Source organism: Clupea harengus, chromosome 19, assembly GCF_900700415.2.
Source record: "Clupea harengus chromosome 19, Ch_v2.0.2, whole genome shotgun sequence".
Classification (NCBI taxonomy): domain Eukaryota; kingdom Metazoa; phylum Chordata; class Actinopteri; order Clupeiformes; family Clupeidae; genus Clupea; species Clupea harengus.
This window is the reverse complement of record NC_045170.1, coordinates 7,444,080-7,459,900: the sequence shown is the minus strand read 5'-3', so window position 1 is coordinate 7,459,900 and position 15,821 is coordinate 7,444,080. Positions and strand designations below refer to the sequence as shown.

Below are 15,821 nucleotides of genomic sequence, written 5' to 3'. Positions count from 1 at the left end.
GCTATGGGACTCACCTGATGAACCATCTGAAGGAGTATCACATTAAGCACAATATCCTCAACTTCCTCACCTACGCAGACGAGTACGCCATTGGGTACTTCAAGAAGCAGGTCAGTGGGCCTCAGCCTCCTCACTCCGCTGTGACGGTCTGTGTTCAAAACTTGGATGTATTGTATGTATGCGTGTGTGTGTCTGTGTGTGTGTGTGTGTGTGCGTGTGTGTGTGTGCATTTGTGTGTGTGTGTGTTCACTTGAGTGAATCTGGTGTGGACTTGAGTGTGGTGATCTGATATGGACTTGAGTACGGTGATCTGGTGTGGACTTGAGTACGGTGATCTGGTGTGGACTTGAGTACGGTGATCTGGTGTGGACTTGAGTACGGTGATCTGGTGTGGACTTGAGTACGGTGATCTGGTGTGGACTTGAGTACGGTGATCTGGTGTGGACTTGAGTACGGTGATCTGGTGTGGACTTGGCTTGCTGGAGGCCCATAGGTGTCATTGGTGTTATAGGCACATAGGCATGCTGTACAGTCATTCTTCTGTCGCCCCAGTGTACCACAGATATTAAATACAGTAATGACTTAAGTAAGTGATTTTCCATCTGGCCTCTGTTCTATCCGTGACCCACTTGTGCGTGTGCGTGTGCGTGTGTCTGTGTCTGTGTCTGTGTGTGTGTGTGTGTGTGTGTGTGTGTGTGTGTCCCACTCTCCACCACTCAGGGCTTCTCCAAGGACATCAAGGTGTCCAAGGCCAAGTACATGGGCTACATCAAAGACTATGAGGGCGCCACCCTCATGGGCTGTGCCCTCAACCCCAACATCCCCTACACGGAGTTCTCTGTCATTATCAAGAAGCAGAAAGAGGTGTGTGCCTCTCTCTCTCTCTCTCTCTCTCTCTCTCTCTCTCTCTCTCTCTCCCTCCCTTTGTCTGTGTGTGTATGTGTGTGTGTGTGTGTGTGTGTGTGTGTGTGTGTTTATGGTTTATTTCTAAGTGTAATTTTCTTCTTGGTTTCTGTTTGTAGATATTTCAGTTATTTATAATGCCCCCCTCTCTCTATTTATGTCTCAACCCTAATACCCCCATTGTTTTTTTTCTCTCTCTCCCCTCCTCTCTCCCTCCCCTCCTCTCTCCTGCTCTTTCCCCTCTTCTCTCTCTCCCTCCCTCCCCCTCTCTCCCCTCTTCTCTCTCTCCCCTCCCTCCCTCCCATCTTCTCTCTCTCCCTCCCTCCCTCTTTCCCTCCCCCTCTCCCTCCCTCTCTCTCTCTCAGATTATTAAGAAGATGATTGAGCGGAAACAGGCTCAGATCCGTAAAGTGTATCCAGGCCTGTCCTGTTTTAAGGAGGGAGTTAGGCAGATTCCCATTGAGAGTATTCCCGGTATCCGTAAGTAATTTCAGCATCCGCTGGCAGTATTCCCACTGGTATCCATTTGTGTTTCTGTCTGTTTCATAACTTAGCTCTCTGTGACGTGTAGACATCAGTGTGCATGAGTGTGTGTTTGAGAGTGTGTGTGTGTGTGTGTGTGTGTGTGTGTTTTGACTGTGTTTTTACTTCTGTACGGATTTGTTCCTGGGGAAACATTAACAAAATTACTTTTGTCTTGTAGGGGAGACTGGCTGGAAACCTTTAGGTAAAGGGTGAGTTTCATTGTATTTGCTACCTTTATGTGTGAGAGAGATAGTGTGTGTGTGTGTGTGTGTGCATGTGTATGTATACATGTGTACGTGTGTGTGTGTGTGTGTGTGTGTGTGTGTGTGTGTGTGCGTGTGCATGTAGGTAGGTGTGTGTGTGTGTGTCTGTGTGTGTGTGTGTGTGTGTGTGTCTGTGTGTGTGTGTGTGTGTGTGTGTGTGTGTGTGTGTGTGTGTGTGTGTGTGTGTGTGTGTGTGTGTGTGTGTGTGTGTGCTTGTGAATGTGGTCTGCAGTGATTTGTCTGTGACTGATACTGACATTACTGTGTCCTCTGATTACCAGGAAGGAGCTGAAGGATCCAGAGCAGCTGTACAGCACCTTAAAGAACGTACTACAGCAGGCCAAGGTGAGACACACACACACACACACACACACACACACACACACACACACACACACACACACACTCTCTATAGCACAAATCTTAACATTTCAGATTCCTCATGAAAGTTATTCAAGTTTCTTGACACACGTGACCATTTACAGTGTTCTGTTTCATACTGTTCTGATCCAAAACTATGGTTTGTGTGTGTGTGCATGCGTGTGTGATGTGTGTGTGTGTGCCTGCGTGTCTGTCTGTGTGTGTATCTGTCTGTGCATGTGTGTGTATGTCTGTCTGTATGTGTGTGTGTGTGTGTGTGTGTGTGTGTGTGTGTGTGTGTGTGTGTGTGTCTGTCTGTCTGTCTGTGTGTATGGCAGACTCACCAGAGTGCTTGGCCTTTCATGGAGCCGGTGAAGAAGAGTGAGGCCCCAGGGTATTACCAGGTCATCCGCTTCCCTATGGGTAAGACACACACACACACACACACACACACACACAGAACCAGCAGGTCCACACCACATCACATCCACACACACTCCTGAGTCACCTGGTATATTTTTGTCCAGCTGAACGCGTAACCACATTTCAAAACATTTTCACTAACTAAAATGTGTGTGTGTGTATGAATGTGTGTGTGTGTATGTGCGTGCGTGTGTTTGTGTGTGTGTATGGATGGTGTGTGTAGACCTGAAGACGATGAGTGAGCGCCTGAAGAGCCGGTACTACACCACACGGAAGCTCTTCATGGCCGACATGCAGCGGATCTTTACCAACTGTCGCGAGTACAACCCTCCCGAGAGCGAGTACTACAAGTGCGCCAGCCTCCTGGAGAAGTTCTTCTACACCAAGATCAAAGAGGCGGGGCTCATCGACAAGTAGGGGAGGGGCTTATAGAGGCCGGAGGCCACACCCACACGGCCTCTTTCCTGTGTGGCTTCACAGACAGACTCTCGCTGTTCTTTTGTCAGACTGTTTGTTTGTTTGTTTTGTTTTGTTTGTTTGTGTATGTTTTGTACACTCTTATACCAGTTTGCGGTCTGCAGCGCCTGTTTTATTCATACAGGTAGATCTCCCAGCTGTTTATTCTGTGCAACATGTGTTCTGCCTGGTCAGCCCCTTAAAGGCAGAGTCTGTGACTGTCTGGAGCACTTGTTGGCTTAAAGGCAGAGTCTGTGACTATCCGGAGAATTTGTTGGCTTAAAGGGGACCTCTTATGCTCATTTTCAATGTTCATCATTTTATTTTTGGGGTCTACTAGAATAGATTTTCATGCTTCAATGATCCAAAAACACCTTATTTTTCTCATACTGAACATCTCTATTCACCCTCTGTCTAAACCGCTCCTCTTAGAGCTCCTCCTGTGCCCCCTCTCTCTCTCCTCTCCCTCTCTCTCTCCTCTCCCTCTCCCTCTCCCTCTCCCTCTCTCTCTCTCTCTCTCTCTCCCTCCCTAGAGCCCCCCCCCGCCCTTCCCAGTGAGCCCAGTGTGCTGTGATTGGTCAGCTCCGTGGGCAATAACATGGTCATCAGGCAGAGAGGATTGTGTCATCATGTAATAGAGGAAGAAGCTGGAATTCCAATGAGCAACGAGGCATTTCGGGCAGCTAAGAAAAAAAGTGTTACTTCCCCTGGCGTGTACATTTGGCTTTGTAACTTCGCAGAGCGTTTACATGCACAAAAAGCTTTATAATACACTAAAAGAAAGGGGAAAACCAGGAAAGCATAATGGGTCCCCTTTAAAGGCAGAACCTGTGGCTGGCTGGAGCCCTTGTTGCCTTAAAGGCAGAGTCTGTGATTCTTGCAAAAGGTTGTTGATATTCAAGTTCAACAACCAATCAAAATTACACCCCTACCTTCTATGCTCCTGCAGCAACGTGTTGATTGGCTGGAATTGTGTACGGCTCGATCCACGCCACTATGTTTGTTTCCCATTTACAGAGCCAAGATTGTGTACAAACAACAAGGTTTTTTTGGAGTGTGCACACACAGAACCGACAGCTAGAGGACTGAAGGAGCAATTTGCGGATTTTGACAAAGGGTGCATTCGTGGACTCTACCTTAAAGCCTCTGTGAGTGATGAAACGATGCCGCTTCTGGAGGATCAGTGACAGTGTCCAGGCTTCCTCCTGTCCCACCTGTCCCCCACCCCCCCCCTCTCCAGCGCCAGTCGCCGGTGCTCATCTGGAGTCTGCTATTGGCCCATAACCAGGCTGTTTAGTCTTTACTCCAATGTGTGTATGTGGGTGTGTGTGTGTGTGTGTGTGTATGTGTTTGTGTATGTGCGCGTGTTTGAGTGGACATCTGTATATTCGCATTTGTGAGTTTGTAAATATGTGTGTGTGTGTGTGTGTGTGTGTGTGTGTGTGTGTGTGTGTGTGTGTGTATTAGTGTCTTTCTGAGATGTTTATATGATTTTCTTGGTTTTCATTTCAGACAGAGATGCTCATTTAGCCAAACTACCAGTAATAATAACTAAAGATGGTCATGCGCCTGGCCATGTTATACATACACATCTGTGTGTGTGTGAGTGTTTGTGTAAGGGTGTGTGTCTGTGTGAGTGTGTGTGGGTGTGTGTGTGTGTGTTTGTGTGTGTGTGTGCACACACTGTGAAATGAAATAGATTGATGCATGATATACTTTCAATTCAGTGTGGATAGAACTAGTGGACACACACACACACAGACATACACACGCTTACTCTCCACCCTATCTACTATGTGGATGCAGAGATGCACCACTCTTATCTCAGAGTGGCAAATGCCCACCCCAGTCTGTTTTCCATGTCACTAAGAAGAGTCTTAATCTACCCCCGCCCGGGGTAACTAGCCCCTCACCCCATCTGTCCCCTGCGTCAGATGCCCTCCCGTGGTTGGCAGTAAGATGTGCAATAATGCCATGTAGTTTTGTTGTTTTGTAAAATGTTTGTACTTTTAAATCTTTAGGATACACACGGGGCTTTGTCATAAATGGCGGGAGGATATTTAATGGCATTTCTACTTTTGCGTTGTAAAGATAGAGAATATTTTATAGAGCGATTAAAATCAACATTTTGACCAACCCATCCCGTAAGCTGTCTTGTCATTTTTTTATGAAGACCTGCCTGCAGAGCACATGCACACTTAATTTCTTTGTGAAAAAAGTGAAACGTGTTCAATTAGGGTAGTCCAGTCTACAATATAGTTTCTGTTTCTTTGTACTCCACAAGAAAAAAAAGTCAATTTCCACCAAAACCTCAAACCTTTCCCTCAACAGATGGACTGTTATCTATGGTCACCCAAGACTTCTACCACAAAAGATGGGTTCGGTGGGCAAGGCCACCGTCTCATGTTTCCTGGCAAGGATCTCGAGTTTTTACTAACAACACATACGATCACTGGCATCCTTGGAGTCCCTTCCGTCGCCCTGGTGGTTTATGAGATGTATATGTGTGTGTGTGTGTGTGTGTGCGCGTGCATCCTTGGAGTCCCTTCCGTCGCCCTGGTGGTTTATGAGATGTGTGTGTGTGTGTATATTAGTGTCTTTGTGTGTAAGTGTGTGTGTGTGTGTGTGTGGTGTGCATCCTTGGAGTCCCTTCCGTCACCCTGGTGGTTTATGAGATGTTTATGTATGTGTGTGTGTGTGTATATTGGTGTCTTTGTGTGTGTGTGTGCACACGTACATCCTTCAAGTCCTGGTGGTTTATGAGATGTGATGTCGAAACTCATAATGCAGCACAGTGTGTGTGGTCCTAATGAGACTGGTTGTGCTACATCACAGGAAGTTAGATCTAACCATTTCCTGTTGGCCTGAGGCTTATTGCTGACTATTTCACCACATGACAAAACAACACAGATGCCAAGATAACGGTTTTCTTTTTACTTCTCTTTTATTAAGTCTTTGCATTGAGAGCATTGTGCGCTTTTTCTTTTTTTTTTTTTTTAAGTCATTATGTTCTTTTGTGTGTATTTTTTTCTACAAAAGAGACATTTGTATATACCACAACATCGGTCAGTCAGCAGTGCAAAGGACCTGTCCAGACACACACACACACACACACACACACACACACACACACACACACACACACACACACACACACACACACGGCAGACGTGCATGAAGTCCGTTCATGGGAGTGCTAGACGTGGATGTTCTGATGTAATGCAGATAACAGCAAAGTCTGGAGTGGCTACCGCCCAAGTCTTGGATGCATGCCGGATCTCAACCGGATCTCATCTCTGAGACATGCCATTGGCTTAATCAGCAGGTGGAACACTCACGAGCGATGGTGTAGTCACTATTCTGAGACATGCCATTGGCTTAAACGGCGGGTGGCAAACTCACGAGCGGCGATGTCGTCTGAGTCATTCAAAGCCAAGAAGACAAAATGGACAGAGAAGTAGACCAAAACAAACACACAAAAACATACCCAATGTTTGGACAGGCCCCAAATGAAAACGAAAATCAATCAGAAACTGAAAAGTGATTCATGATCAATAAGTCAACGTATGTGTCCGTCTCGACTGAGACACTGACGAGATGACTGGGAGATGGGGGGGGAGGACTGGCGACCAGAGACCAGCTGCAGCCAGGCAGAGACCCAGATAACAGCCGAAACTGGATTGGTTCAGGACTTGTTCCGGATCGGATGAAATCCAGATCCGCATCAGAGTCGGCGGTCAGAGAAGAACATGGAGGGGGGGGGGGGGGGGGGGGGGCAGTCCTAGAAGAAATGATGACCAGAGAAATAGAATGTAATTTCTAAGGAGGAAACATGGGCATGGGGTACAGAGATCAGCAGGGGTATTGCAGTGTACAAATTTAAGGTGCTGGGGTGCAGTGGGTTATGGGTAATGTAGTCAGGATGCAGGGGTACAAGTAGGTGTAATGTGTGAGATCTGAAAGGTTGGTGTTAAAGTTTACAAATGGGTTTTGCATTAAGTGTGCAATGTAGGAGGATGCGAGTCTACCCTGCTGTTTTGTGTAGTCTGCCAGAGCAGGGTATAGGGGTGTGTGCCATCCTGTATCCTATCCAGGTCTAAATGGGCTCTGGGTGCTGTGGCACAGGGGTGTGTGCCATCCTGTCTCCTATCCAGGTCTAAATGGGTGCTGTGGCATAGGGGTGTGTGCCATCCTGTCTCCTATCCAGGTCTAAATGGGCACTGGGTGCTGTGGCATAGGGGTGTGTGCCATCCTGTCTCCTATCCAGGTCTAAATGGGCTCTGTGTGCTGTGTGAGGACAGGTCCCTGGGCGATGGGAGGGTGCGCAAGGGCATGGTCTCTGTTGACCATGATGAGAAGGGTAACAGTGGCTGCTGTTGGTTACATCATGTAAGGCAAGGGTGGACAGTGTGTAATGCTGTGTGTGTTTGTGTGTGGTTTCAGGTTAGAGTGCGAACGAATGCTACTGGGCATAGTGTGTACGGGTAAGGTGTAAACGGCGGCTTATGGTGGAGCCAATCTGACCCTGATCTGGCGTGGATCTGGCGTGGATCTGGCGTGGATCTGGCGTGGATCTGGCGTGTCGGAATCGGGTGTTTTTATGGTGTGTGTGAGGGTGTGAAGACAGAAGTGAGGTAGGGGGTCAAAACGGTAGTGAGGAGCTGTGGGCATTTAGGTCCGACTCTCGGACTACACCGGACTGTGGCCCGGTCGTGGTTGTGTGTGTGTGTGTGTGTGTGTGTGTGTGTGTGTGTGTGTGTGTGTGTGTGTGTGTGTGTGGAGAGAGTCTGGATGAGGCTGCGTTCGATCTGGACTGGGCTGGGCTGTGTTCTCACTGAGGGAGCAGGGCTGGGGGAGAGGGAGGGGGGCGAGGGGGGAAGGCAGCGGACAGCGGTGAGCGCGGGGGGCATGGAGAGTCCTGAGTTGAGCTGGTTGCCGTGATGAGCGTTGCCGGGAGGGGTGTTGCTGGCTGAGGGGTCCTCGGGGAGAGTTCCAGGCTGCCCAGAGAGATGCCCGAATCGGTGCTCTGGCTGCGGCTGCTGCCTCCACAAGGGTCCTCCTCCTCTTCCTCTTCCTGCAACGCTGCAAGCTCCGCCTCCAACAGCGGGAACGTCCGGCGTTCCCATGGCAATCTCACCTGTCATCAGAGAACAACAGCAAAAATCACCAGTCATGAGAGAACAGCAGCAGTGCATGGCTGCCTTCTCATACAGCATCGTGGGAGCAGTGATGGTGCTGCCTGAACAAGTGATCCTAGAACGTCTGTTTTCTGAAACATCTCATTCTTGTGGTTGCCCTCATGAGTTGTGCTTTCATGAAAGTTGGTATCAAGCTCACCAAAAGCAAACTGTTTAAATTGTAGAATCACTCTAGTGTACACACACACACACACACGCACGCGTTCACACGCACATACGCACCCACCAGCACGCACACACCCGCCCACCCACACATACGAACACATGCAAACACCCACCCACCCACCCACACACACACACACCTGCTGTTCCTCTTCGGGCTGGAGGAAGCTGGCTTCCTCTGGGTCTGTGGATGGAGGGGGGCTGACCGGAGAGCTCTCCCCCTCCGCTGGGTATCCCTGTCTGGGGTCCGGAGACGCCGGCGACCCCTCCAGAAGCCTGGAGCCCCACCTGCCCTCCCCGTGGAACGAGGAGGACCTGAGAGAGAGCAGGGATCTGTTGGATCAGCCAGTGGAGCTTCCCTGCGGCCTTGTCTGGTGTGTACGGTTTTTGTGTGGTGTGTGTGTGTGTGTGTGTGTGTGTGTGTGTGTGTCTCACCTGCCACGGCGTCGTCTATGTGCCGAGTTGCGCCAGCGACCCCGTTCTCTGCCTTCACACAGAGCGTGACGACTGAGGAACACTCCATCAGTCGGGTCTTCCTCAAACTGACACACACACACACACACACACACACACACACACACGGGATACATTGTTTCAACAAATCAACAAGACAATGTAAGAATGAAAAAAACACTGACTTTCAGTAATGCACTACATGACAGATCTTTGTCAACAGATCTACATAGGAATGACATTGGGCCCCAATTTCAAAAAGCAACAAGCGACCGCGCAGTGACAATAGGCAAGGATGCCCATATCTGCTCATTTCATTGACACAAAGCAGTGAGAATAGGCAGGGATACCTAGATTTGCTCAGTTCATTGACACAGAGCAGGGCGTCAAGCATATATGGGTTTACTAATTCGTGGAATGAAGTAATTCTTTATCAGCCAATCACAATGATTCAATCATACCTTATTAACATTAACATGGAGCTCAATGACTTCTACAGTAGACAAATCAACACATTTCTGGTCGTGAACGGAGCGTTTTACACCAGAAGAGACTGAAGTTCTTGTGTGGGAGGTCTACCTGACGAGAAAACATTTAGAAGTTTCACAGAAAAGTTGTTGCTCTGAAGAAACTAATTTACACCTGGAACTCCCACATCTGTGCACAGACACACACCCTAGCATTGCGCTGCCGCTGACCCACCCATGTTTGTGTTTAGAATCTTGCTCATATCATGAAATCAGCTAAATGATTTTGCCAGGCTATTAAATTAGCTTGAGGTCATGAGCAGCGAATGTCGCGTGTTGCCAGCCACATTGCCAGTGAAATTAGGGCCAATTGAGTGTAAACATAGCAGAAATAGAAAGTAGAATACATTTAAAAACAAAAAAAGAAAGACAATAAAACACACACACACACACACACAAACACACACACACACACACACACACACACACACACACACAGATGCATACAAACAGACGAACACAATAAAATAACACCTCTGCACTGAAGTTACTATCTTTGGCACACTAAAGAGCCTACGTGACACACACACACACAGAGATGCATACACACCTCCTCTGGTTCTGGCTCTCCCTGAAGCTCTTTCAGCTGGTGTATATGTGTGTAGTCCAGAAGGGCAGGGGGTGACACTTCACTCTCATCACCTACTTCCCTCCAGCTAGAGAGAGAGAGAGAGAGAGAGAGAGATGGAGTAAGGAGGGAAGGGAGAGAGAGGAAGAGATGGACAGAAGAAGGAAGAAATAAAGAAAGGTAAACGGGTATCAAAAGCTCATGAAACAGGAAGGAAGAACTGCTCTGGTCCAGAGGGATGATGTCATTGGTCTAGGACAGGTCCAGGCTAGAAGCTACTTTACAATCTAGATCAACAGGGTGTGTGTGTGTGTGTGTGTGTATGCATGTGTGTGTGTGTGTGTGTGTGTGTATGCATGTGTGTGTGTGTGTATAGACCTGGGAGTAATGATCTCCTTGTACTGGAGTTTCTGCACTCGTGCTCCGAGTCCCGTCAGACCCATGGGCATCACCAGGTTATCGATGTCAAAAGAGCTTTCCCCTCGACGCCTGCGCAAGGGCTGCCAACACACACACACGGGGATATACATAAATATTCTATACATCCACTCTTTGTACGATCAGAACAGCATAGAGAAAGATACACATAGAGATGCACATATAAAGTCCTGTGCAAAAACCAAAGGCATTTGTCTTAACACATTTCTTTGCTTCTGCATTAGAGGGGCATTCCTTTTAAAACTGTTTAGGTATTTTTGGTTTGCTGAATGTTGTCTGTTAATTGACAAGTAAAGACTATTTATGTCATTTTGAAAGCATCCTCACTTGACAGCTTTGTTTCAAATATGCCTAAAACTTCTGCACAGTATATTACGTGTATCCATTCTTTGTCTGATCAGAAACGCTTTGGCAGTTCGGAGTTCTGTTCTGCCAATAAAGCTAATTTTAATTTGATAGAAGAGAGAGAACAGAGGAGCCAACTACAGGCACTTGGCTGCGGAGCCGTGATTGGGCTCACCTGGAGCGCCGTCTTACCTGACTGACTGTACCTGGAGCTGGGGGCAGGACAGACAGGGGTGGGAGATTTGTGATTCGCTGAGTCAGCAGTCCAGGACTGAACACACCTCTGTGGTTCCTGCCACTGATTCCACCTGCAGAGGAGCGTGTGTGTGTGTGTGTGTGTGTGTGTGTGTGTGTGTGTGTGTGAGAGAGAGAGGGAGACGGGGTGAAAATAGCATTGAGGCTAATGCTATCAAGCCTGATGTTCGTATATCATACATTATATAAAATGTACAGTTGTAGATATCATACATTATATAACATTTCAGTGTGTGTGTGTGTGTGTGTGTGTGTGTGTGTGTGTGTGTGTGTGTGTGTGTGTGTGTGTGTGTGTGTCTCTGTGCGTCTGTGTGTGTGCGTATGTGTTCAGGTAGAAGGTAACACTCACCTGTACTGTGCTGCAGTGGGGGTAACGTAGTGGGTGGGCGGGGACACACTAGTCTCCTCCTCACACGCCCCGTCCTCTGACTTCCCTGACCCCGCCTACTCAACCCAGGGGGAGGGGCCGACAAACCTGGCCGGCGCAGTGCATTCTGGGAAACACCGACCAGCGGAGATGTCCCACACTGAACCACTAAAGGAATGTCTACAACACACAAACACACACACAGAAATACTCAAATAAAATACATCTACTTCATTTTAATATTGACCTGCTGCATGCTCTGGTCCAACAACACACTCCAGAACCTCCAGTTTACACTCATCTTCTGAAGACATGCTTCTTCTCAAAATGATAATCACATTTTTTCCACCTTTAATAATAATAATAATAATAATAATTTGTAGGAACTATTGATTCATACAGCCAATAATATTTCTCGTTTGACCTACATAACATTAACCTTAGCTCAAAATACACTAACAATCTGTTATCTGTGTGTGTGTGTGTGTGTGTGTGTGTGTATTATCACCTGAAGGGAGAGTAAGAACAGGATGGACACACAGGTCCAGCCGTGAACGTCGCTGCTTCACACACTCGCGTTGGTCATGTGGAGGCCGCGGTGGTCCACCACCACACAACACACACACTACCGAAGGCTCACATGTGCACGGCAATGACACCGCCTGGACCGCCACAGGAGAAAGAAGGCATCAGGAAACACCCCGCAGCAGCATCTACCAGACCACATCTGGTCATACTGCACCATGTCAGAAAACTGCTACACCACACCGGCCACCGCTGCCTGTTACCATATCTAGCACATCAAGACTACATCACACGGCAGGATTTTTCATTTCCTGTGTACTCTACTTTTTTTGTTTATGTGTGGCCGTGTTTGTGTGTGTGTGTGTGTGTCACCTTTGACCCCAGGGCCGGAGATGCCTCCAGGCGGAGGAGCTTGTGCCGCCGTAGTCGTGGCAACGGACCGACACGAGCGGCAGAGGCTGTAGGCGGGGGGAGGGGAGGGGGCGTAGCGTCTTCAGCCTTGTTCTTCCTGAGTGTTTCACCGGCAGAGGAGGACCTGAGAGAAAGCAAGGAGTGTCAGGGAGCCTTCTGGATGTGTGCCAACCGACCCAAGCGGATCTGGCCTGAATCCGGGCCGGATGTGGATTAGATCAGAACCGTGGCTGTTCCAGAGTCACTGGGTGTCTGTACGGCTGTACAACCACTTGGCTGTCAGGTTGCTATGGTAAAGGTCCAAGGTGAAACACTGCCCCTCTTCTACAGTATTTAAAGCTCAAAGCATCTTTGTGAGAGAGAATGTGATGTGTGTGTGTGTGTGTGTGTGCGCGAGAGAGAAAGAGGAAGAGGGAAGGGAAGAAAGAAAGAAAGAAAGAAAGAAAGAGAGAGAGAGCCTCTATTTGTGTGTATGAGAGTAAGTGGGTGGGAGTGTGTGAAACACTCTCACCTGCAGGTGGCGCTGTTTTGTGATGGGGGAGGTCTTGGGACTCTGAGAGGTGTGTCAGGAACTGTGCGCACCTGCGCACACACACACACACACACACCTCAAATTAGGCTAATGCACAGTTCACATAACAAAAGGCCAGTGTACAAATATACATAAATGTGCAGAAATACACACCACAACACTCACCACACACACACACACACACACGCTCACTGATTCACTCAAATACACAACATCTTTCACACACTGAGCACCACACACAACATACTTCACACACCTCTGCAACACACTAAAATACAAAACATACCTCACACACTCACCAGCACAGTCCAACGCAACATATACAGTCCTCACTAGACAATTGCAGTGGTAAAATATATAAACATGCATACGCAAAACTATATAATAGTTCCGTGAGCACACACTAGTGCAGACACACACAGAACGCTGGTTCCAGCTGATTACCTTGCCCTGGCGGAGGTGTGTGTAGAGTTCCGTCAGCGCCCTTATTCTGTACTCCAGCTCAGACACCTGGGCCTGCAGCCACACCCACCTGCTGCCTAGCCACGCCCTCTCCTGTGCCCACTGCATCTCTTTTTCCCGCCGTCTGAGACACACACACACACACACACACACACACACACACACACACACACACACACACACACACACACACACACACACACACACACACACACACACACACACACACACACAGACAGACAGAGGGGGACAAAATATTTTTCAACAAATGGCTGATATAGTGTGTGTGTGTGTGTGAGAGAGAGACCAGTGTTGGCCATTATTATCTACACCTCAGGTCTAACACCATCTGAGTTTATTGTGTGTGTGGTGTTACAATGCTGACAAATGTCTGCAAACCAACCTTCCATCTTAAATGTCAGTGATCTCGCCTATTGGCCAACTCCATGTTTGTGCAGGCCTATTTCAGTCTGTGTGTGTGTGTCTCAGACAGAGAGAGTGTGTGTGTATGAGTCGCCTGTATTTACCAATACCTCAGGTCTGACACACTCACACTGCTTTAGCAGAGCGCAAGAGCGTCCCTCTTCTCCTCACCGCTCCCTCCACCTCCTCCACCTCCTCCTCCTCCTCCTCACTGTCGCTGCTTCCTCCGGAACTGCTGGCCGTGTGGTCCGAATCCAGAGCGCCCCCTGCCGCGCAGAGCACCTCACTGCAGTTGTGCGCCATCCGACTGAGCTCCCTGTGGGACAGCACCGCAGGCTTCCGGTCACCGGATCCCCGCGACGCCCTCCTCAGGCCCTGCAGCTGCTGGCTCACGTGCCTCTCCACCTGCTTCACCTGCACGGCCTGTAAGCGGCGCAGCACGCGCTCCGAACGCTCCTCCAGCTCTGCCTGGCGCCGGGACGCCTCACCTGAGGCTTGCTCCACCTGGGTGTCCAGCTTCACCAGAGTGCCTTCAGCCTCAGCACCTGACTCGTCCGCATCTGAGACGCAGAGGAGCACTGCCTCTTGAGAAGAGCTTGCTCTATCATGTGAACCACCGTTCCCTCTCTGCTCGCTGTGTGTACCAGCCGCTGGTCGACTGTGCTTGTTGGGTAGGGCTGTGCCTTGCGGGGGTGGTGAGGACCTACTGCCGTTTAAATTGCAGCGTCCATTCTCACCGTGGCCGTTGTGATATCCCGAAGTACTGGCCAGGAACGAGCGCACACGGTACAATCGCACGCGTCCTTTGGACGTGCGGCAAGGTGCCATGTCGATGCTGTTTACATTACTAGCGTCACCTGCCACATGCGGACACACTGTGGAATTGGACTTATGAGACCCAGCTGCGCTCGTGCGCCTGACCTGATGCTGTTCACAAACACCCTCATCCCCTTGACTCGATCCGAGGCTTTGACTGCCGTTATCGTTTTCAGATACGCTGCTGTGACTCTCAGTGAGGTTCAGTAGCGTGCCACCGGAATCCTGGTGTATTCCACTCCCCGTGTCTAAGCTGCCGCAGTCCGCAACGCTGGTCGTGCCTGCGTAGCACACTCGTTTGGAAGCAAGAGTGTAACTGCATCCCCGGCGTTTACTGTTCGCCGATTCTGCGTTTTGATGACCACACCTTGCGGCGGCAGTCATTGAAACAGCCCCCTCGGTCTGAGTCTGCCCTTTAAAGTTCCTCCTCCCGGTGACCGGGGCTTGCGGTTTGCTCGCTCTGCGCTCGCCTTTCGAAGACGCAGAGTCCATAAAACACCGACGCTCGCCCCCGTGCCTCGAGCCTTCTGGTTCGTGATCAATATTAATGCCGTTATCTTCTCCGGGTCTATCGCATTGTCTGCCGACCGCATCACAACCGAGCCCACCAGAATCCCCATACTGCCCACACGCACCCGGTCGCTCGCGTGTGATAATGCTGTCCGTGTTGCCGTTCACAAAGAAGCTGGCGGTGGCGGTGTTATTCTTTTTCTGCTTCCCGGAGCCCGGCTCTGCAGTGGTGATGCAGGGAGCAGCGGCTTTGTCCCAATCGCTGTTCGGCTGGGCCTCTGCCACGCGACTCTCCTGGTCACAGCATTCCGTAGAGGTGGTGGTAGTAGCGGTGGCCACGGCGCTGTACCCCCCGTCCCCGTTCATCGGCTCTCCGCAGCTGCCTCCCCCCGCGCAGCGGCTGCCATTCTGCAGACGCCCGGCCCCGCCAGCACCCACCCCCGCTGCCCCGGCTGCGCTGGCACTCATTTTGGGCCGACTAAAGTAGTAATACATCGCCGTGTCCTTGGCATGGCCAGGCAGCCAGCCTGCGGCAGCGATGGCGACGATGCTCCGACTGTGCGGATTTTTCCCTTTTAAATTTTTAATTAAATTATTTATTTTAATACGGAGGTAGACGGGGTTCCCTTTCTGCCCGTCTCGCTCTGCCTCTCCCTTCTACTAGCCGTCAGCAGCAGTACTCCCTTTTCTCACTGCGCAGGCGCCTCTATTAGCCCAACCCTCTCCAGGGGTGAGGGCATTTTGAGTTGACTAGCAAACATGAAAGGCTATATTGGTTTGAGAACAAGCATGGTTGTGGACTTTGAATAAACTACCTACACTATCACCTTCACTTTATCAATTTTACCATCCATTACATAAACAGGAGTATAATTACCACGTGGCATGTAGGCTGTGAC

At 49.5% G+C, this 15,821-nt stretch overlaps 2 protein-coding genes across 6 annotated transcripts in view; one reads left to right on the top strand and one right to left on the bottom strand.

Annotated features, from left to right (window-relative positions):
• kat2b (K(lysine) acetyltransferase 2B) overlaps window positions 1-3,395 on the top strand; it is a 14,919-nt gene extending 11,524 nt beyond the window's left edge. For all 5 annotated transcript variants that reach the window (XM_031586075.2, XM_031586078.2, XM_031586076.2 and 2 more), the window contains 7 exons: window positions 1-110; window positions 721-864; window positions 1,269-1,383; window positions 1,607-1,637; window positions 1,973-2,036; window positions 2,390-2,474; window positions 2,698-3,395. The exon at window positions 1-110 is cut by the window's left edge and continues 1 nt beyond it. In XM_031586075.2, coding sequence (XP_031441935.1) covers window positions 1-110; window positions 721-864; window positions 1,269-1,383; window positions 1,607-1,637; window positions 1,973-2,036; window positions 2,390-2,474; window positions 2,698-2,891 — 743 coding nt within the window. In that variant the 3' untranslated portion in view covers window positions 2,892-3,395. The remainder of the gene's footprint in view (window positions 111-720; window positions 865-1,268; window positions 1,384-1,606; window positions 1,638-1,972; window positions 2,037-2,389; window positions 2,475-2,697) is intronic.
• Window positions 3,396-5,583: 2,188 nt separating this feature from the next.
• On the bottom strand, window positions 5,584-15,577 carry LOC105904704 (KAT8 regulatory NSL complex subunit 1). Its single transcript, XM_012832610.3, has 12 exons — window positions 13,727-15,577; window positions 13,156-13,297; window positions 12,691-12,761; window positions 12,141-12,303; window positions 11,752-11,905; window positions 11,226-11,423; window positions 10,814-10,929; window positions 10,217-10,338; window positions 9,821-9,926; window positions 8,726-8,832; window positions 8,431-8,605; window positions 5,584-8,067 (listed from the first exon to the last, which is right to left on the bottom strand). The coding sequence occupies exons 1-12, from the start codon at window positions 15,415-15,417 to the stop codon at window positions 7,762-7,764; spliced, it is 3,351 nt and encodes a 1,116-aa protein (XP_012688064.2). The 5' UTR covers window positions 15,418-15,577; the 3' UTR covers window positions 5,584-7,761.
• Window positions 15,578-15,821: the final 244 nt, after the last annotated feature.

What these genes read in the sequence shown, in the direction of transcription:
- LOC105904704 (XM_012832610.3), bottom strand. Translation starts at nt 15,417, where the DNA reads ATGTATTACTACTTTAGTCGGCCCAAAATGAGTGCCAGCGCAGCCGGG. An exon ending in CAAAACAGCGCCACCTGCAG is followed by an intron (nt 12,304 to 12,690) that starts GTGAGAGTGTTT and finishes GCTTTCTCTCAG; the next exon opens with GTCCTCCTCTGCCGGTGAAA. An exon ending in CCCACTGCAGCACAGTACAG is followed by an intron (nt 10,930 to 11,225) that starts GTGAGTGTTACC and finishes GCTCCTCTGCAG; the next exon opens with GTGGAATCAGTGGCAGGAAC.